This window comes from Oryzias latipes, chromosome 9 (assembly GCF_053564925.1).
Source record: "Oryzias latipes strain Hd-rR chromosome 9, Olatipes_Hd-rR_3.1".
Lineage (NCBI taxonomy): Eukaryota > Metazoa > Chordata > Actinopteri > Beloniformes > Adrianichthyidae > Oryzias > Oryzias latipes.
The window spans coordinates 33,695,981-33,717,923 of NC_136245.1; the positions used below are offsets into that span (position 1 = coordinate 33,695,981).

Below are 21,943 nucleotides of genomic sequence, written 5' to 3' on the forward strand. Positions count from 1 at the left end.
AAGGAGGGTCAAAGGGCAGGGACGCCCGGTTTAGCATGTGCTCCTGTTTTCCCAAAGTGCATGAAGAAATCCAGTTCAAAGCAGAATTCAAATTTTCCTGTTTAGATGGATAAATGTATTTTTAAAAGGTGAAAGTTGTAAATGTAACATGACATTCTTAATATAATAGTTTTGTTTTGAGATAATACTTTGTGTAAAATCAATCTATAAGAACAAATTGTAAGAAAAATTAAGAGTAAAAACAAAAGATGACACTGGATACCAATAAAACTACAACAATAATGCCTATTGTAATTATTTTTTTATCAAATTTTTTTAAAGTGAGGAACAAAAAAAATTACAACCCTTGACAAACACAAAACTGATGAAGAATCTGCAAAAGATAACGGATTGTTTTTACCAGCATGAAACGAAGACGTCGTTTCTTCTAAAAAATATCAAATTTGTAGATTTCTTACTAAAAGCATGAAAGAAACCCTTGATGCAAAAATATTTTTTTATTCTTATGATTTTAATTCTTCACTTCCCAAGAAAAAAAAGAGTAGTTGTACTCTATATTTCCCAAGGTTCAAACTTGCAAACTTAATCTATTTGATGCTTCTCCAAACATTTTTTAAGACACAGACGCTTCAGTCTAAAAAGAAGACAGAAATCGACCAGAATCAACATTTAAACATCTTCTGAAATTCTTGTCATTTTTCATGTTCTGTGAACCCCGGAGGACACCTCCCTTTGAAAATGTTAGTGACGAGAGAGAGCAAGGTGGGTTCATAAGTGGCGCTTTATCACATGGCTGGGAATTCTCAATAGATCATCACTGCAGTGTGAAAGCGCACACAGCCAGGCTGAGCCGGCCTCATGCAGGCTTGAGACCAGAAAAGGGTGGAAATTGTTTTTGACACCCCGATGAAAAACTGGTAAACCCTAAACATAGACATTTAAGAGTGCAATTAACATCCAAACCATCCAGTCAGTTTACACATCTGAGTTTTTGGCCAGAAAACCACCAGCAGAGGTTTGAACTGCAAAACAGCTGCGCATTTAAAGGGATTTTAAAAACACAAAGTAAATGTGGTCTTTATTTTCTCTTAGGAAAACGAAATCATTATTTTGTTTATATAATTTCTAAAATGCTTTTGATCTTACTGTTAACCATTTTATTAAAAAAAAGCCATAATTTGATGTCACGGCACGGCTAAATGACACGTTTGAATGTGGCAAACAGCGCCATCCTGTGGCCGTCTATTTAAACACATTTTGTCTGGGATTTTTGTTTAAAGAAAATAATTAAATTCTCGTTTTTTAAATAATTCTAATACATTTTTAAATTTAAGACTCAGAAATAACTATTGTAATAAATTTAGTTTCGCTCTTTATAAAAGGCATCGAAACTATGCCAAAGCGCATGCGCTTTCTGTCAGCGCATGCGTCTTCAGACAAATGAGAGTTTTAGCGGTCTTAGAAAACAAAAAAACGTATTTTTAGATACTTCAACCCCTGAGGATAACTTTGATATCATGTAAGCTTCTTAATAATATATCAGAAAGCACGATTATCGCTGTTTATTATTTTTCTGCTTATGTTGAATTCGAGTTTTAAACGTAATTTATTTGTGTGAAATGTATGTTAGCACAGTGACTAGCTTAAAATGCTAAGTTAGCTAAACGGCAAATTGAAATTATTTGTTGTTTTTTTACTTTAAAGTAAATTTTTGAGCTTGTGTTTTATACCTACTTATACTCATAAAATCTTAGTTTTTTTTTTAGTTTAGACGACATTTTCAGGATTTTTATGTTATTTTAAAAATGTTTTTTGTTCTAACACAGGGCTGACAGGGCTAGCTGTGTGTTCCCGGTCATCGGATTTAAAGCACTCGACTACGTCTTTGAGGTGAATTTTTATTTTGTTCATTTATGTATTTGTTGCTAAGCTGAATGTTAAATGTTCAAGACAGGATTATCTTACATGTGTGTGTTCTAGGCGAGCACAAGTCTCAAGGTAACATGGGATTTGCTGGCTCTGCCAGAACCTTACTCAACCGGTACCTGTGACCTGCTGAACGCCCACATTCACCAGCTGTTTGAGGAAACCTACAGGACACCCTTAGTCAGAGGTAAACAGCTGGTTGATGGAATTAATTTGATTGTGATCATCTTAATAAGATATTTTGTGTTTAATAGTTTTTTTGATTCATTATGATTTTTATATTTTGTTGGAAAAGCCCAAGCTTTATCACACTTTGTTCTTACTGATTTGAGCTGGAAACTATTATTCATCTGTTCCAAACGTTTCAGTCTTTAAATAAACATTTAACTTCTTATTTCCTCAATAGAGCAGGTGACCTTCTCTTCTGGATCTGTTCTGGATGATCTGAGGGAGAAAAACCAGTCACTTACCCCGTTGGAAAGGTTTTGGCATTTTATAACTCATGAAAGTTATTGATACGTGTTTTTTTTAGGAGATTTATAAAACATTAATGTGGTGTTTCAGATATAAAGCTGAAAGTGAGGAGGAGGTGTTCATTCCCAGCTCCAATCCCGACTCTCTGAAAGATTTTGACCGGGATCTTTGCGTGTTAAAAGAGCCGCAGATGTTCTGTGATCCACACCAAGAACTGTTTTCTAAGCACATACAACCAAAGCAACAAGGGAAAGGTAAAGTCTTGTGCTTGGATTCACTCCTGTGTTTTAGACTTGTTGGATTCGGTTTATTTTAAGAAACATTCTAATTCTCATGAACATTTTTTTACATTTCTAGATCTCTCCCTGGCAGAGGATCTCATAGCTGTTGATCACCTCCCGTATTTCAAAAGGCATTTGCCTTCTTTGAAAGTCAAACTGTCCAGACTAAGGACGCTTCCTGTTGCAGACCCTTTGCTGACTCCAGGAGGACTTATGATCTCAGAGGAGAACATCTTCAGGTGTTTTTTAATTTACGTTTGGTAAATTATACTAAAGACAAGCGTGTCTTCTAAACCCCTGCATTGCCTTTGTTTTAGGAGATCTGCTTCATATGAAAAACTTTTGGACACTGACACAATCAATGGTCAGACAAGCCCCTTTATTCAGGAGGACTTTCTTCAGGAGTCACTTTTGAAGGAAGAGGTGTTTAAACTCTAAAAAGGTTGGGTTGCTCAGCCTTTTTTTAGCTCATTGTTTCTCCTCTGCAGATGCTGCTTTTGCCTGAGGTGGTGGACACTCCCCAGCTGGAACTGCCAAAGGTCCAATCCACGAAGAGCTTCTCTGGTCTTTGGGTCGTTTTTCCAGAGCCTCTGGATGAGGAGCGTTCGGTTCTGGACATCCTACGCAAAAGTGAGAATTTGAAAATATTCATCCGACTTTAATAAAAAATATCAAAGCAGATTAAATAAAGGTGTTCTTGTTTCAGCTTCCACTCGAGGCGGGTCGATGGATTTATTTCAGTTTGATCTTCTGGAGAAAAGCAAAGAACAGGAGAGTAATACTGGTTTGATGGAGTTTTCAGGTACATTTTCAAGAGTCATTGACATAAACGGACAGTAGACGCGTTCTGGCAATAAATTCTTCTGTTTCTCTAAGGACACCTGGCTCCTCCAGCGGATTTAGAGCTGGATTCAGTCCTGAGCCTTTCTCCAAAGAAGAGATCCACCCACATCGGCCCGTCTGTCACTCAACTCCAGAAAGAAGAGTTGTCTCCTTGCAGGCTGTGAGCAGTGATTTGTGGTTATCCTGCACCTTTTTAGTACTCATACATTGAATGTGAAGCCAGAATATACTGTGTGTTTTTGTGTTCTCATGAGGAGAGTATTGGTGAATGTCACACAGATCCTTGATGTCACCGAGGACTCGGACAGCGATGGAAACGGCAGTCTGGAAGGCAGAGAAACATCCGGCCTCTGTGGAGAGATTCCTCTTAGCAGGTAGGAATGTGGTTCTGGCTACACGTCCTGAGGAGACTCTAGATTCAGAGGCAAAATCACATGAAAAGTCGTTACATTAAATCATGGAATCAGAAAATGAAATGTAACCTAAAAATCACCCCTGAAGTTTAAAAAGGTTTTTCTACTGTAAAATCGTTCCCAGTGGTCTTTCCACTATGATAATGCAGTTTTTAGCTAAAATAAAAAGTCTTTCTTTTTGTTTTTAAGACATATTTTCTGCAGAGCAGCAGGAACTCACTAGAAATTTGCTTTTGGGTTATGGCGTGGAAGTTAGGCTAATTTCCCAGCATGCCTTTGTTCACACTCTCCCGCTAGTGCCTCACAAGCCTAAGCCAAGATCAGCGTCGCAAAAAAATAAATAAAAAAGGGAGCAATATCGGCGGTATCCAGCTGTACAGTTTACAGCTGGAAGCAGTTCAGACAAGGACAGGAAAACGTACACGGATCTATTTGTCTGCAGGTGGAGGATTTCGAACCCTAGCAGAATAAGCCAGATCATAAGTTCAAGGAGGAGATTCAAATCATATCAATCTTTATTTTTATCGCTCTTTACGTACCAAGTAACACATTGTTCTGCATTACAGAATTGATAATGTAAAACAAGTACAATGATTTAAAAAATAAAGTCCCACAGAGCAGCCCCCCCCCCACGATGCTGCAGCAGCTGACCCAGAGGGAAACTGAGGAAATAAAAATGATCCTCAAACATTAAAATACTGGTAAAAACATAATGAATAATTAAACAATTAATTGAGGAATATTAAATGACCTATTAATAATCCAGTGTCATCAATCCAAGAATATAATAAATATCAAAAGATGGAATCAAATGAGCTAAAAGCAGAATTAAAGAGATCAGTCTTAAGCCTTTTCCATAATGCTCTATGTGGCTTTCAGGTCCTCCGTTCCATTTTTTTGCTCAGACAGATCAGATCTCTTCCACAGCAGTTCTTTATTTTACCACTAGATGTCCTCGTGATTCCAGATTTTAACCCCACAGAACCCACAGAGTCGATTTAAAAAAAGAATGTCATTTCTCTAACTTTCACTTCAAAACTTCTACAGCCCTGCTGCAGACTAAACGACTCCGAATTTTCCCACAGAACCTCCGACGGACGATCCAGCCGGCGGTTTCCAGCACGTCTGTGAAGTTTTGAGGCTTTTAAAATCCGAGCAGCTCAGTTGCATCTGCGTCTTTGACGAGATGGAGTTACAGCTGGACTCAGAAATCCCGTGGATGTTTACGGGACGTAGCAGCGAGTTCATAGAGAAGCTGTCTGCAGGTCAGTGGTCTGAGCCTCCTCCCACCACAGAGGAGGAGATGGAAGAGTTCACCAGACTGGTACCTGAACAGGAGGAAGGTGAGAAAATTGAGCTTTGTTAACTGTAGATGCTTCTGTGATTCATGAAGTTGACATTCATACATTCATTGTCATTTTCAAACGCATGTAGCAGCTTCTTTTGTAAATGTCCCTCTGGTTACAGTCAGATCCATCCTGCCTCGGTTCACATGTGAAGTTCCTCTCCAGAAAGAATCTCCAACCAAAGTCCTAGAGAGCGTTAACACTAAGGAAGAAGCTCTCCCCAAGGAGAAGGTTGTAGAAAAGACGGCTCCTCTGCTCAAAAACTACGTGAAAACAGTCAAATGGAGCGAGAAGCCTCTGTCCTCCGCATCCGCTGACAGACAGGCTCACAAATATTTGAAGATCCGTCATGAACCCCAAAAGGACCTGGACCCTCTGTCCACGTTCATGATGCTGAGATCCCAGCTGCTTCTTCCAGATGCTGCTTTGCCTCAGGACTCGGCCAACGCTGCAGGTACCTTATGCACTTCTGAAAAATCAAAGTTCTCTACATACTTTTCTGTTTTCTACACTCACTTTTGCACATTGTTGGTATTAGCTAAAAAAAAAACACCCAAACTTTCACAACACAAAGCCTGAGTTGGGATTTCCTTCCATTTAACTTCCCTTCATGGTTTGGACATAGAAGGCATGAAAAAATACTCTTCTTTATATTTTCAAAGTAGTTCCACCCACTAGATTTGTCTTGGGTCTTCATGACCTCCTTTTACTGATCAGTTGCTGCTGACAAAGATTTCAACCTTCCCCTGTGTACATACTGCAAAAATAAACACCTGGCTCCCTCTGCTGGACAGTTTAGGAACATTATCAACAGATTTATTTTACTGTTTTCTATTGAGACGTGCATTTATGGTCAAAGTCAACACAATATAATGGATTTATTACTGAAAAAAGAAGAAACCTCACTTCATAGTTTCAAGTGTGTGGTCACCTGTTGGTTATTTTAATAACGCTTTCTGATAGGTATATGGTATTCATAAAATAAATAAAATAAGGTGCCTCATCATTGCATATATATGCTTTTAATTTTATCATAAAAATACATTTTTTCATACTTCTGAATTATTTTTACTGTTTATATAGTTTTTTTATTAACAAACTAGCCATTACCTGGCATTTATAATTTTACTTTAAAGTTGATTTATTGGAATTTCATGTTGTCTACAGTTGAAAACCAACAAACAGAAGAGAAGGAGCTGCCGCCTTGCACTCACAGTGGGGGGGTGAGGCCGGTGGGCGGCGGCATCGCCGACTCGGAGGATGCTGGCAGACAGCAGAAGCCTCATCAGTGGACCAGTCAGCTCATCGTCCGTCAGGACGGCCAGAGCAGCAGAATCATCCAGGTCCAGGCTGCAGGTGGGACTCATCACTGATGGAGAGCTTCCTCATCACAAGTTCTGATCCGCAGCCATGATCACCAAACATGCTTATTGATATGGCGCCTTAAAGTCCCACTCCGATCATCTTCTGATCCATTTTCATTATAATGAAGACCTGTGTGGCTTTCCAGGACATAGTTTCTGCAGAGCGGCAGGAGTTCATTAGAAACTCTCTGAGTTGTGGGCGGGACTGCTGGCCTGCAGCACCCCCACGCACGCCCCCTTCCCTCTTTGTTGCCTAGCGGAGCAGGGAGCTTGTGGCCCGCCCAGCGTGTTTTCCACGTCACAAATGAGCCTCTGCTCTTAATTCACAACCAAACAAAGAAATCCTCAGAAATACGATTTAAAGCCTAATTTTCTTCATCTATGTCCTCCGTGCCACAAGAATGTGTTCAGAACACCGATGTCATCAGAGTGGGTCTTTAACATGAACGCAGTCAAACATGCGTTTAAAGCTCAAAAGGTTAAAAGCAACAACGAAAAGGTTAGAAATGAGAATAAAATAAGTGACATGAGAAAATAACACTGTTAAGAGTTAAAGCAAAATAAAACAGCTGCAGAGCCTCATGCTGTGTCCAAAACCTGACTGTGAAAATATACATTTTTTTAATTAATAGACACTTAATCTGCATTACATTTGGAATGTGTTTATATCGATAAATTATATATATTATATATATATATATTATTATACAATTTGGGCTAATTTTTATTATTATTTGATATTTTATTGTTACTTGCGCAAATTAAAGGATTTTTCAGATTTTATTTTATCTATTCATTTTTAGTATTTTGTTGTTTTGTATTATACAAATCAAACAAACAAAACCGTGACCCAAAAATTGAGGTTCCAACTAAATGACCGGGAAAGTGAATCGTTGTATCTCTACCAGACATGGAAAAATCAAACTTAGGATAAACAGTCATGAATTAATTAAAAAAGGATAAGAAGATGATGAAAAAACACACATCAGTATACATACATACACATGTACATCTCCATATATGGATGTTTAATGAGGACAAACCAAAGATCATTGATGGTTTAATGATAAAAAGCAGTTATAAAAATGTAAAAAGCCGTGAAATGAGAGGGAGTCAGCAACTGAATTCCAAGCAATTTTAGAGATAACTCTGCTCTTTAGGGACTAAACGAGGAAAAGAAAAAACACACAAATCCACTGACAAAGCAGCTGACATAAGCAGTGTTTTATGGCATTGTTTTCTATTTTCATTTTTTGTTGTTTTAAATCATTTGTCTGTAAAAATACTTGAAGATAATTTTCTACATGATTAGCTCAAATAACAGTAGTCGAAGTGACTCCGCCTCCTCGCAGAGAGCCAGCGGCGGGCTTACCGGGAGCTTCTGGCCTTCGCTCGTCCCCGTTTGGACTCAGCCAGACAGCTGGGACTCCACGGCCCCATGTGGGGGGACTTCAGCTGCTTGGGCCCGGACCAAACTCACTTCCTCCTCAAGCAGCAGGAGAAGGCGCTCTGCAGCACCTCTGCTGACGACGCAGCGCTCCTCAGGGGTACGGGGGGCCCTTTCACCGAAGCCTTTCATCTGTTCACTTCAGTCGGTGCAAATCTACTTCTGTCCGTCACAGACCAGGAGCTGCTTTTCAGTCAGGTGGTTCTGATCCATGTGTTGGTGACCTTCAAAGAGCTGCTGCTGAAATGTGACCTGAGGACCGGCCTGGGTCAGTATGACAAGTTCTCCAAAGTTTAATCTAAGGGCTGAGGAAAAAGTCCTCTGTGCTTTAACGTCCCTTTTCATTTTGCTTCAGTCTATCTGAGCAAAGCGGCAGAGTCGTGTGCAGATCAGAGCCTGAAGCAGCTGCTGAGGAAGCTGCACGTCATCCTCCTCCTCGCTCAGAAGAACCAGGAGTCCAACAACAAGCTGCTGGAGCTGCAGCAGCTGCTGGCTGCGTGGCTGCACAGCCGGACGTCTGCAGAGAAGGTCGGTTCAGGGAGGTGAACATAAGGCTTCTGCTAGCTCGGCAGCTGAACTGTAAACCGCCTGCTTGTGTTTTCTAGATTCTTGTCATTCTGTCAGTGGACTCCGATGAAAACAGATCAATGATTCTCAGCGGTCTGAGCCGAGTGACGGGTGAGCAGCTTTTACTGAAACTCCTTCAGCCTCTCTCTAATCCCAACAGCAGTCGGGGTTGCCAGATTGGGTGGGTTTGACTCTGACTTTGCTTTGGGTGGGTGGACACAAGATTTGGAGTCAATTCCTTATCGAAATGCGTTTCAAACACAAATGTGCGATCAGATCATTAGATGTATACTAAATAAATATATGGTCACTAACCCGTGCTACAAATGTAATTTATTTATAGGATAATCCTTTCTTCCCCTCAAAATCTCTTTTTCTCTTGTGTTTCCTGTCAAACTGTAGCATAAGCAGGCACTAAGCATGGCTAAACGTGTTTTTACTCACTCAGCGTATGCTCATAACAGAATGCTTTATTTAAATACTGAAGACATTGTAGACATTTTTTATGACTTGTTTTAGTGCTCAGATCTGACAAAGCTGCATTGAAAACACCAAAAACATCATTTTCATTTGACTGGAACAGTTTCATTTAATAAACGTTGACCCTCGTCTACATAGGAGGCGAGCATCTAATATAAAAGGGCTTCATGATATAATGACATAAAGGGATGTATTTGATTACTTAAGTACTTCAAGCACATTTAAGGTCTTTTGCGTGTTGCACAGCTTGATATTGCAATAATGATAAATATGCGCTGCATTGTGCAGGCATAAGGCAACTCTTTACTACTGCTAATTAATCTCTAATTAATGTGTTTTGGGGGGGGGGGTAGGAGTGGGAGGAGTCTAGATGACTTTTAGGCTGGAAAACCGTGACTCTGGCAGCACTGCCAGCAGCACACGCTTAATATTCAGTCTGTGTGCTAATAACTACTTCTAAATGAGTCAAAATCATGGTAGAAACCCCAAAACGTCCATGTTTTACAGTGGATTTGTTTGTTCTTCTGGTGTCAGGAGCTTCTTTGACTTGTGTTCGTCCTGAGGACAAAGTGAAGCTGAATGGAGCCAGTGTGGTCAGCAGGTCCGTTTAAACACTTCTGACACAAGCGGTCCTCATTTCCCGTCTGAAACGGCGTCCGTTTTCATGCTTTGCGTGTCTCGTCAGCGTTTGCGGCTGTGATTGTGCGCTGGTGTTTGAGCAGCACATCGGCCCGGACTTCCCCTGGACCAGCTTCTCCCTGGTGGTGGAGTTTGACCATCCGGGTCAGTCTCCGTGGTCCGCGGTGTGCGGCCAGAGGAGCATCCAGCACCTGACCTTCGACACCGTCATCCCGGACTCCGGTCTGCCGCCTCGGCTCGGAAGCGGTTCTGGGACCGCGTCCCCCTCTGAATGTGTGTTTTGTCTCCTGAAGGCACGGGGGAGGTCCCATGGTGCTTGGAGGACAGCGTCCCATATGTGGTGTTTGTGACGGAGGAACTACTGAACTTTCCTTTGCTACTACAAACCCTGGAGTCCAGGTGAGCTTTGCATTTCACTTTATGATCAGAATTCTGTCGTTTTTAAGAGATATAACAGCAGAAGTTAAAATATTATCTTTTTATGTTTTTTTTTAACATTTGACCATCTTTTAAATTTAACAGATTAAATAATTTCCCAAAATTGTACCTAACATCATTTTAAAAATGTTTTTTAAAGTAAAGCAACTCCCTGTTGATTTTGTCCTTAACTAAATTGTTTTCTTGACAAAAGTCTTCCAAACTTTTCCCAATAAATACTTGACATTTCCCTAAAGCTGTTGCTTTAGTCTGGATCATCAGACTGTCTTTAAAGGTTGTGTTGCCTCTGCAGCTTCAATGTGACGGTGCTGGAGAGGAGCCCCCATCCCAGCCTGCAGATGCTGGGCGGGACCCACAGCTACGCCGTGATCACCGTGGATGAGAGCACGGCAGTCGTCATTCAGGTAAACGCTCGCCGTTCTCTGATGCGCGTCGAGAACTCAACTCTCAACCAAAAATGGAAAAATGATCTGGAAAGAACCGATAGGATTTTTTTATTAAAAATCTTATCTTTATTTGTTTGTTTGTTTATTTCATACATTTTATTTCTTGTTTTTTGCATTTATTCATTTATATATTCAGTACTTTTATTGATTACTTAGATTTTCATCACTTATTATATTACTTGTATTTTATCGCAATACTTATTTATTATTTTATGACATATTTGCATATTTTATTACTAAGTTCTTTGTTGAGTAAGTTGTGTAATTTATAACATATTTTATTTCATTTACTTTATTCAATACTTATTTATACATGTTATAACTTATTTATTCAGCTATTTGTATGTATTACTTTCTAATTTTTTACCTAAATTGTTAACTTTTTCGTTTAATTAATGCTGTTTTTGCATAGTTACTTATCTTATTACCTATTTAAATGTGTATTTATTTTATAATATTCCTTTTATTTTATTCAATATATTTCTTTTATTACATATTTCTTTTAAAAACTATTAATTTTTTTTACCTTTGTGTTTATTTAATTGCACTTTTATTTATTTTATTACCTGTCTATTTATTGGATTCTGTATATATTTTATTACATATTTGTTTATTTTATTATTTATTATAAGTATTTCTTTTAAATTGTTAATATATATTTATTTTAATACATAAGTCTTTCAAAAACTATACATTATTTTACTTTTGTGTTTTTTTGATAGTATTTTTATTTATTTGATTACTTGCTCATCTTGTTCTTCCTGTTAACTGTCGTCTCTGTTCAATGCCAATAAAGCTTTTTTTGAATCGTCGCTGGTTTCTGATTGAAGCTTTGGTTTGTTCTTCAGGAGCTGGAGGAACTGGGTCAAGAGCGAGCCAGTGAGGTTCTGGTGATGCGTTTGACCGCGCTCTCCCTGCAGTACAGCTGCTGCTGGCTCATCCTGTTCTGCCCCGACGGCGGCGGGGGGGCGGGGTCAGTGTCTCGCACAGAAAAACAGCAGAACAAACCAAGTCACCAACACGGAGGGAAACTGGGAGCTGACGGATCGGGAACAAACCTCGTCTCATTTGTGTTTGTTGAAGCAGGTTTTCCAGCGAGGCCTTCAACAACCTGACCTTGGTTTATTCTTCTCTGGTTTTGTTTGGAATGAAGTCTGAGGATCTGGATGTGAAGGTAAAACGCCAAACTCTCCAAAAGTGCATCAAGTTGTGACATCGTGGCTTTAAATCACTTTTTCATCAAAGATTATAAATAGGAAATTTTCTTGCCGTTACGATAAGTTATGAGTTTTAACTATATTTCTTTTTTTTAATAATCATCTTGTTTCCATAAATCTGACATTAAACGTTGCTTAAATATAATTGTCTTTAACCAAAAAAGTTAGTTTCTACTTTACTCTTCTTTTCTTTGTTCCACACGTTTTTGACAGCGGCTTCAAAGGAGTCGGCTGTTTCATCGCAGATGTTCTGACTCTGTTCCTCAGGTTCTGCTCGTGTCAGAAGTGACTGAAGTGGCCAGAAGCATCAATCGGATCTGCTTCACCGCCATGATGACCAGCGACGGGGATCCTGTCGGATACCTGAACAGAGACTGGCTGACTGTCATCCCTTCACAGGTGAGAGTCGGGAGGGTTACCTGCAGAGACAGGAGCTCCATCTGTGTCTGTGGTCAGGTTTGGCATGGGATTTCAAAGACAATCACATGTGATTTAAAGGAGGCGCCTTACATTACAGATTTGGGAGCTCAGAAAGCAAAAATGTTACAAATCATGTGTATTCGGACCGGAGAAATCCTTTGTTCCAGATCGAGTCCGCTTAGTTTGCTCACCACAGCCACTACAGAAGCATCACACACACAAAAAGAGTCAAAATGATTTACAGAGTTTATTCCAAGTAATAAACTGACCAATCAGATGCCTCAATGAAAGTAGGTGGAGCCTGTCGGCCCCAACGCTCAAAAGGTTTAACAGATTTCGTGTAGCCTGCTTTCAAGCAGAATGGCGTGGCCTTCCAGCGAGCTCCCTCCTGATAGAAACATCGACTCAGACCAATCGCAGCTTCCCGACGACGTCTGGCTCCAACATGGCGGCGTCCGTTTCACGAAGAAATGGCGACTGAATGGACTTCATTTGCTTTGGAGCCGGACAGAAAGCGTTTTCTTCAGGCGATGTCACACTCGCTCATTCCAGTTCTTTGATGCAGTTGAAGGTTGGGCCATAGTGGGGGGGACCCCAGCACCCCCCACCCACCCCCGATCCAACTGCATCCAAACTCATGAGACCAAACGGTATTTTTTAAAGTTTTTTTTTAGACACCAGAATGAAACGTTTGCACAAAACAGTATATTTTTTTTTTAGTGCAGATAAAACATTTTTTAGAAATATTCTTTCTTGCATCATGATGTCAGTTGATATTCAGACAAAAAGATCAGCTGCAAAGGATTTGGAAAGTCAACTCTTTTATTTATTTCATTCCACCTTTTACTGGCTAGAAAAACAGAAAAAAAGCAACAAAAAAATCTGTGAATTTGTGTCCGTAATTTACAGAAATGAAGAGTATGTTTTGTCTCCAGGAGGAGGAGTGTCTGTCCCGGTTTCCTTGTGTTAATCCTCTGGTGGGTCAGCTGATGCTGAACAGATTCCCATCCCTGCTGTGGCTCCTGAGGGCCTCCCTCCCACAGCTGAAGGAGCTGCTTCCTGAAGTCCCAGAGAAAGTCCTTAAGGTGATCCGGACCAGTCTCATTTCTGATGCTTCTGTCGCAGTGAAATCAGCTTCATGCAGATCTGAACCATTTATTTATTGCTCTCTCTGGTGTTAGTTGTTCAGTGACATCACGTCCCTGTACTCCACCACGTCTGATCCCGCACAACCCTCTGAAGCAGACCCGCCCTCAGAAGACCTGTGGACCAGCGGAGGCGAGCAGATGACCTTCGGGGATCCTGAGCTGCTCTGCGGCGGCCTCACGCCCAACTTCCTGTGTGAAGCTGGCAGAGCTGAGGACCTTTTCTGCAGGCGAGACCCAGAATCTGCAGCATTCAAACTGGACCTCCTAAGCGGCTCCTTTGGCAGCCCAGATGTTCACCCCCAGAGCAGCTGGACAGAAGCAAAGCAGACCCTCCGAAGCAGAGCGGGGGCTGCCGGGAGGGTCGTTGAAAGACTCGACGAGGAGACGAGTCCCAGATCCTCATCCGCTGACTTCAGCTTCCACCGCCACGAAAGCCCCCTGAAGCTGGACTTCAGCTTCTGTCAAAGCCCCACCCCGAACCGCCTGGTCCTCAGCACTGTGCCCCCCACACCCACAGGTCCCAGCTGGGGTCTGAGCCCCCCCGCAGGCGCCCCCTGGGGTTCAGAAGACCACGAAGGACCGACGGCAGCTTTAGACTCGTACGGATCCAGGATCTGGAGAGGACTGGAGAGGAAGAGGAGTAGAGAAGCAGCTGGTCTGGACCCATCAGGTAATTGATGATGAAGAGGAACCTTTTTTGTAAAACGTTAAAAAAGAGAACAAGTTTAATCAACAGATCCAGACGGGTTTTTATTTTATCAACCATTAACCAGAGTAATTCTGTGGAGTCGCTTAAACAGGTAAAAAATAGTAAAACCATTAACTAGAAAAATAGTCAACTATTAACTAATTAACATAGATGATAATTAGTCGTGTGAGAAAGTTTGGTAAATGAAGCTTCCGCACATTTTTTAATTAGATATGGTTCAAATCTTCATTAAAAAATCCCAAAATAAATAAATGCTGACTTTCTGTAAATTGTTCTTGTAGCTTAAATAGGATGAATGGATCATATCGGTATTTTTGAGAGCTTATTGATTGATTTTTATTTCATTTTTTTGGATCCCTTTTTGCAGACGTTTTTAATTCTCATCAAAGGAAAGTTTTTTAAAAACCTTTTTTCTTTTAAATGTTTTAGTAACCCCGTTGAGACTAGGGTTGTGCCGATTGACGATATCATCGTCCATCGTGATGGGTGACTGACATCCCGATGGAGAGACCACCATCGTGATGCCACGCCCCCGCCACGTTGCGCGTCGACACCATAAGCCGCGGTTACATGTACAAAATATCTTGATGGGATCAATGGTCGGATTAGAATCCAACCGTGTAGATGGTTCCAGAAAAATGTTTTCAGAATATAAAAACGTTCACTAAGGTCACACTTTCCGTCGGAATAAATCATTCGCACATGCGCAGTAGGGTTTGAAAAACGGAAGGATATAAACTCCGCCGAGCGGCTTTTTTTTTTTCAAACTTTATTGAATGTAACAATTCAATACAAAACATTGTTAAACAGCGCCGAGCGGCTATATGCATTGACATGTCAGCTCGGTAAAATACGAGATGATCTTCTAAACGTGCTTTTAATAATGTTACGGTTATTATGAAACACCTGTTCGCTCATCATTTGAATTTTAATCCGTGTGGTCAGTGCTTTTTCTGAACGAAGCCAAGATTAGCAGTATGCTAACACGGGCTAACAACATTAGCTATGGGTGGTGCTGCTTGCTGGCTGCACGTAAACATGTAAGAATAACATCAGCCTTTATTTAGTCGGAACACGACTGGAAACATAAATCCGCGTGATTGTTTGAATGTTTTCTAAGGACTGAGCGACATTTCTGCTTTGATGCTCAAACCGCTGTGTGTGCTGACGATCCGAGCTGTGCTCAGACACACGTTTAGACCCGGTTCTGAGTTCGGTTGCTTGTACCCCTAGAGCTGCGGGACGGATCGCAGTCTTAAATCTCCCACACATACCGCTCATGTAACAAAGCACCCCCCCCCCCCCCCCCCTTCCCCTCAAACACAAAGCTGTAAGTCCGCGCTCCGCCGGTCCACTTCACTAGTGAAGTGCGGGAGCGGACTACTTCTTTTCTATTTTGTTTGTTACTTTTTTTGTTAAAGTCACTTCCGTCAGTTTATACTGGATCATCGCGGATGAGTCATTAGTTGGGAAATAAAATGAAAAAAGCAAAAAAACGAATAGCAGTTATATAAGAAAGAAAAATGTAAAAATACCCCCCCCCGACGATGTGATCGTCCATCCCGATGGTTGACAGCAAACATCGTCAACGGCCAATTTAAGGGACATCGCCCAACCCTAGTTGAGACAAACAAATAGAAACTCTTGCCGTTTATTTATGAGGCCGGAAGATGAAATCAGTGAAAATCCTGAGTTTTTCTGGCAGTAAAACGTCGTGATCCGATCACGATGTGCGAAAAGTATTTATCTGGAATAATGAGTTAAATGTATACAGCTGATCCTAATAATAACAATAATCAACTTTATTTGGATAGAGATTACAAAGTGCTGTACAATCAACTTAAAAGACCAGGATTAAAAACAGTATGGAGGTGTTTGACGGTACGACACAATAAAACACAAAACAATGATAGAAGTTTAAATCTCTAAAATCAATAATATCAGAGGTTTAAATTTAACAAACAGTCAAATCTTTAAAGCTTGCCTATAAAGGTCCGTTTTTAAAAGCGATTTACATAGTGGTAGGGACTCAGCCTGATCTCTGACCTTTGGGTGAACGGGTCTGTGACTGTGAAGCTCTTTGGGCCTTTGAGGAAGGTAGAAAAGCGTGATATAAGTATCGCCATTTACCAGGGAGTCTGTTCCAGAGTGTTGGGGCTCTTATAGAAAGGCCCGTCTCCCTTGGTCTTTAATCTGGATTATGGGATTGTTAAAAGGCCTTTTGCCGAGGATCTAAGATGATGATGGACGAGGAGATGACAATAGTCCAAACGGGAAAAAATAAAAGCATGAATCAGCGTTTTTTAGATGGGAGAGAGGTTTTAATCTGTGTATATGCCAGAAACCAGATTTGACCACCGCTTTGACACGCGTCTCCAAATTCAGATCAGTGTGGAAGATATACCCCCCCCCCCCCCAGATTCCTGCAGTTTGTAGAAACATTCTTAGACCGAGACTCCACCTTATGAGCCTCAACGGATCCAAAAATCATTACGTCACTTTAGAGAATAATATAGATGTCCCATCCCTGATCGGGACACAACAGACTGAGTCTGGGATTACGTGATCCGGGCCGGTCTCAACGGATTGAGACACCCCCCCCCAGTTGAGGATGATTCACCTAAAACGGCTGTTTGCGTCTTTACAGCCTCGACGCCGCTGAAGATGGGCCGGCTGAGCTGCGAGAAAGTTCCCGGAAGAGGTGACGGGCAGACGAGACTCCGACTCTTTTAGACCGTAAAAAGAAAAGTCTATAAACTAGAAACGTCTGTTTTCTCAGTTTAGATGGAATTTTAGTTGAGTTTAAAGATTCTTACCTTTTTTACCATTCTCTTACCATTTTTTACAAATGTTAAAACGTGCAAGATTTCTGTAAATCGTTGGAAAATAAATTTAGTCTGAATAAAAGCATAAATGTGTTTAGATTTGATGAAACTTTACATTTATTTAGCTAAAGTTCCAGAAGCAGATTCTTCGTGAAAATCGGGTTCAGGCTTTTGTTTTGTTTTTTTCTCGCCGTGCAGAAAAGCACAGACAGACGGTGATTTGCGGTCGGAGGACCGGCATGGAAGGACACTCCGGTTGCAGCGATAACGTCTCCCTTTGATGCCGGCGGTGTCGCTGGGGTTTCTCCTCCTTTCATACATGTGGAGTTTAGTGAAGCAATCCCCTTATCGCGCCCCCACAGCCTGTGGAGGGGGGGGCTTATCTGCAGGAGCCAGCAGAGTGAAGCCACCTCCCTCAGGAGGGATCCCTAGACAAAGACCCCCCCCTCCCCGGGGGGGGGGGGGGGGGGGGACTCCAAACCTCCCTGCCTCTGGACGGCACTTCTCCGCCGTCCACCATCAATAACCCCGCCGCTGCCTTCCAAGGAGAGACGCTCAGACAAAGCCAGAGAGGGTTTGTGGGCTCTTTTATTGGCTCTGGGACAAAAGCGGCCCGCGTGGCGGTCAAAGGAGAGCGGGACGGCGAGGTAAACATCAGCCTAATGGTGCAGTAATGGCTCCCGACCGCGGTCCAGCCACGGCTCTGAAAGGGACGGCGGGTTAATGTGGGAAATAACAGGCTGTTCAAACCCGAGCGGCCTGCAGACCGCCGTCTGCGCATCAGCTGGAAAGGTCACTCGGCTGTTATCTCCCACGGCAGGCGGCGCTTCCCCATCACCTGTAAACGCCACCCAAACCCCGCCCCTGAAGTGAGACAAAACCCAGAAACGGGATGTGATCCACAAAAGGAGCAGATTCTTGTGTTTCCGTCGCTTTTATTTTACTTTAATCCATGAAAACAAACAATCTTGACTGAGTTAGTTCCCTATGAAACTGGAATTTATCTTTACATTAGATCATATTTTATTATGTTTGACATTTACTTTATGGGACAAAACAAATGGAGGGAAAAATCTAACAAATATCCAGAAGGGAGAGGAGAAAACATCTCAAAATTGCATTTCTGAGTATTTATTTATTCAAATTATTGGGAGAAGACATAAAATGTTTGAAAAAACATCGTATTTGTGATGTAAAAAAAATATATACGCCGGGCGGGGCCACAGTCTTCCATGCTCCGCCCCTTGCAGACAAACGGATCCATGAACGTCTTTGATTTCCTGGTCTGAGCTGGAATCTGGATCAGAACTGGACAGATGGATGGATCTGATGTTGCTGCTGTTTTTGTTGCAATATTTTACGCTACGTCGATAAAAAGCCGTTTTTCTGCGCTTCAGAACCGGCTAATTCACAAAAGCTGCCTTTCAGTCGACTATGAAATTGTGCAAATTGGATTTGCGTTAAAGTCTCCTAAAGGAAACACAACAATAAAAAAAAACAACTCTGCTTTTTTGGAAAAAATGAGGTGTTTTTTTGAGGCGTATCGAAATGGACATATTTAGCAAAACTGCACAGAATTAACTTCTTGTCATGTGACCATCATGGGATGTGTTTCTTGGTAGGAAGTGCCGGCCTGCACAGGGGGCGCCACCAGAGGTCCTACAGAATGTGTGATGGAAACGCCGCTGGTGAACGGTGGGGGATTTACAGTATGTCAAAGAGCGAGTGTTCATTGGGCCTCGCTGGTCACATCTTAGCCCTCAAAGGGTTAGTCATTGACCTTTGACCTGACATTGACTGCATGTGAGAACAGGACTGACACTGCCACTCGTTCCACCTGTGATGAAGCTCAGGCCTCCAACCCCCATCAGTACCAAGGATCTGGGGGTCTTTTTCATCTGTGGTTCAAGTTTGTCCAGGACACGTGTGACGTCATCGGCCCAGAGCAAACCGCCCGCCAAAGATCATTTCAGTCAAACACATTTTTACTCTCTTTTCTCATTGAAATGACAGATTTGACTGGACTTTCTGCACTTTGTTTCTGGTAAAGCAGCTGCAGCAGGAGGATCTGATACGTCACAGGATGGGTTTTATTTTGAAAGGACCTGCTGCTGTCAAAACCAAAATATGTTTTTTTTTATATATATATATATATATATATATATTTAAAATATATATAAAATATGATGGAACCGTTACAATTTAAATATAAGTTTTTAAAAGCTACACTTTATTAAAGAAAAGGCGTAGTGGGAACAAAGTGAACGTTTCTAAAGGCTGAAGTGGACATTTTTAGCTCTCGCTGGGTTTCAGTCTGTAAGAAACTATTTCTCCCCCCACTGCCTTTTCTATTCTTCTCTAATGAGAACACATTTTATTTAGAAACATAAAACTACACACAAACATATGCAGAAACATACACTCATGGTTAAAAACTCATTTGATTCTGTTTTAATCTTAATTCCCTTAAAAAAAACTCTTATTTCTGAACAAACATGTACCCCCCCCCCTCCTACAATTTAGTTTATCTTCATAAATATTTACAGGAATATCAGACTTTTTTATATTTTGTGTTTCTATGATTAAAAACAAAACAAACAGGAGAAAATATCTGCAGAAGAAGTGAAAACGGATTAAATTATTAGGGATTATCTGAAAAACGTTGGCATGTGTTGATAATTAACCTCTTCAGACCTACGTACACGGACGCCACATTTTGGGTTCTGTTACCACACTAAGTAAATCTGGGGCCCTGCGACCAAAGGGGGTAAATAAAATAAAGCCAAAAAAACTCAGTTTGAAAGGAAAGAGCTGGGAAATAATGCATGTTATCAACTGAAGGGGACAAAAGCGGAACGAATAAGTGAAATATTAGAAATCGATAGTTTGTGTCAAAGTTGTTGAGGCTGGAAAAGTGCAGCGGCGTCCCGTCTGGAGGCGGAGCGCGGCGTGGCCGGCCCGCAGGTGCAGCCTCTTGGACGCGCAGTGGGGCTGATAAATGGACGGATTCAGAAACCCGGCCCCCATCGGGCCCTGTTCTCCAGACCCGGGGCTAATCCTGGCCCCTAATCGGATTATGTAAATTCCTACTCCACACAGAGACTTTTTTTTTTTTTACAGAAGGCTGCGTCTTTGAAACAACACTTGAAGGCCGTAAAAAGACCACTGACGATTGGTTAAACCAGACTCCTGTTTTTATCTGAGCTTTAAAGTGGTGTTGGGGGGGGGGGGGGGGATTTATGTGTGGCCCCTTGAAATGGTTCAACAAGATTACCATAGTCCTGACAAAACGCGCATTGTGGGACTGTCAGTCTGGATGTGGCATTTTTACCTTTTGTGGTCCAATCAGGCGGAGCTGCTGGGACATGAAGGTGTTTTCCTGGAGAAGGTCCACGCCGAACGTCAAAGAGGCAGGAGGGTCCACCGCCGTCACAGACTAACGTCTCAGTTTCACCTCGGGGATTTAAACCACCAATGAATCCTAAATCAGCAGCCGGTACGAAGCGCCTTTCATCATCACACCTCTCGGTGTGTTTCTGGTCCCCGGCGATCAAACTGGGCTGTGCTCTGCACCAAACGGCACAAAGAGGGGAGGCGACGTCACACAATGGAGCGCAGCCTGCTATAAAATGTGGGGCAGAAGCCTCCTCACCCTCACTCCGTCCCTTTGTGTCCCCGTCCTGCCCCTCATTAGGAGGAGGACGTGCATCTGAGAGGACACTCCTGCAGGACCCTCGTTCACTCTTCACGCCGTTCTTCCTCTGAGCAGGTGAGCACTCCTTCCTTCTGCTTCTTCAGGTTCACCTTTGATTCAGAAAAGTAGAGAAACGCATTCCTTTATCTGTCATCAGCATCATTCCAACATCCTGAACTTTTCACGGTAAACATTTCCTGCAGTTTTAGATGTTAAGATCCTCACAAACCTCCAGTAGGAATAAAATGTGCATCAAATGTTTCCAAAATGTTCGTTTGGATGAAGGAATCTGAAGGTTTTGAAGCAGATTAGATCACGTATGAAGCACAGAGTTGCAGTGAAACAGTCATTTTAAACCACGTTTCTAAAAAAATCTGCGTTTTGCCTCCGTGTCTGTGCTCAGCGCCATGACCAGGAAGGTGTTCACCAACACCAGGGAGCGCTGGCGCCAGCACAACGTCAACACGGCCTTCGCGGAGCTCCGGAAGCTCATCCCCACCCATCCTCCCGAGAAGAAGCTGAGCAAGAACGAGATCCTGCGCCTGGCCATGCGCTACATCAACTTCCTGGTGCGGCTGCTGGAGAGCCAGGGCGGCCAGCCGGACGGCCGCTCCCCCACAGCTCTGCTCACCTTCCTCAGAGGAAACATGGAGCAGCTGCGCTCCCCCCCGCCCCGCTGGACCGTCGCCAGCGACACCGAAGCCCCGTCGCCCGGATCCAGCTGCGACAGCTCCGAGGCCTGGTAGAGGTCTGGATGCTGGAGGAAAACACAGATTATGGACCCGAGCCGGGCAGAACCAGACCCGAACCCATGAGGCCAGAGGGAACCTACTGCCATACGTTTTCTGTCACGCCTGAAGGGATTCCGCTTTTCCACGAGGCAGAGTTCTGAGAGAAAAATGAAGGATTTCATCCAGTCCTGCACTCAAACCACGGCGGATCTTCCTCCTTTTCCCTCCGTTACAGCAGCACTTCTCTTCTCCCCAAACTAACTAAATCTGACCTCCTCCTCCTCCTCAAAGATGAAGGTCATTTCACTCCGGACGTCTCCCTGCTCCTTGTTAAGGAGCCGGGGACCCGGCGGTCCTCCTCCATCAAACCACTTTAAGGGTTTTGTCACACGACCAAAGATCCTGAACTGATTGTCCTCCGTCTGAAGCGTCTTCTCTGACCTGCTTGTAAGTTTGGCTCGTTGACAAATAGTCTTATTTATTTCAACTATTTATTTAATAAAGGATTCGTTATGACTTTTTCCAGCTTTGTCAC

The 21,943-nt window shown here is 42.3% G+C and overlaps 2 protein-coding genes across 10 annotated transcripts; both read left to right on the top strand.

The window, feature by feature from the left end:
* The first annotated feature begins 1,392 nt into the window (after positions 1-1,392).
* shoc1 (shortage in chiasmata 1) lies at positions 1,393-20,473 on the top strand. 9 transcript variants are annotated; one of them, XM_023958187.2, is made up of 31 exons: positions 1,393-1,519; positions 1,827-1,890; positions 1,981-2,113; positions 2,333-2,408; positions 2,491-2,654; positions 2,758-2,920; positions 2,999-3,104; positions 3,170-3,311; positions 3,388-3,483; positions 3,558-3,684; positions 3,804-3,898; positions 5,023-5,280; positions 5,405-5,737; positions 6,451-6,639; positions 8,000-8,194; positions 8,270-8,362; positions 8,450-8,622; positions 8,700-8,772; positions 9,676-9,742; positions 9,827-10,002; positions 10,074-10,179; positions 10,511-10,622; positions 11,513-11,637; positions 11,751-11,838; positions 12,149-12,280; positions 13,237-13,386; positions 13,483-14,119; positions 16,806-16,859; positions 17,182-17,557; positions 18,606-18,692; positions 20,333-20,372. In XM_023958187.2, exons 1-29 carry the CDS (start codon positions 1,425-1,427, stop codon positions 17,262-17,264), a joined length of 4,305 nt encoding a protein of 1,434 aa, XP_023813955.1. In that variant the 5' UTR covers positions 1,393-1,424; the 3' UTR covers positions 17,265-17,557; positions 18,606-18,692; positions 20,333-20,372. The 9 variants fall into 9 exon arrangements, with proteins under 9 accessions (XP_023813955.1, XP_078808482.1, XP_078808483.1 ...); XM_078952356.1 differs by lacking the exons at positions 16,806-16,859; positions 17,182-17,557 and having other exon boundaries at positions 11,748-11,838; positions 20,333-20,473; XM_078952357.1 differs by lacking the exons at positions 18,606-18,692; positions 20,333-20,372 and having other exon boundaries at positions 11,748-11,838; positions 16,806-16,894; positions 17,182-18,485.
* Positions 20,340-21,929, top strand: tal2 (T-cell acute lymphocytic leukemia 2). The gene is made up of 3 exons (XM_004072051.5): positions 20,340-20,479; positions 20,678-20,752; positions 21,081-21,929. The coding sequence occupies exon 3, from the start codon at positions 21,085-21,087 to the stop codon at positions 21,421-21,423; it is 339 nt and encodes a 112-aa protein (XP_004072099.1). The 5' UTR covers positions 20,340-20,479; positions 20,678-20,752; positions 21,081-21,084; the 3' UTR covers positions 21,424-21,929.
* Positions 21,930-21,943: the final 14 nt, after the last annotated feature.

Excerpts from the sequence above, each read along its gene's own strand:
- tal2 (XM_004072051.5), top strand. The coding sequence starts at position 21,085 with ATGACCAGGAAGGTGTTCACCAACACCAGGGAGCGCTGGCGCCAGCAC.
- shoc1 (XM_078952355.1), top strand. The coding sequence starts at position 1,425 with ATGCGTCTTCAGACAAATGAGAGTTTTAGCGGTCTTAGAAAACAAAAA. Across the intron at positions 3,685-3,803 it reads GAGTTGTCTCCTTGCAGGCT|ATCCTTGATGTCACCGAGGA; the intron begins GTGAGCAGTGAT and ends AATGTCACACAG. Across the intron at positions 8,773-9,675 it reads CGGTCTGAGCCGAGTGACGG|GAGCTTCTTTGACTTGTGTT; the intron begins GTGAGCAGCTTT and ends TTCTGGTGTCAG.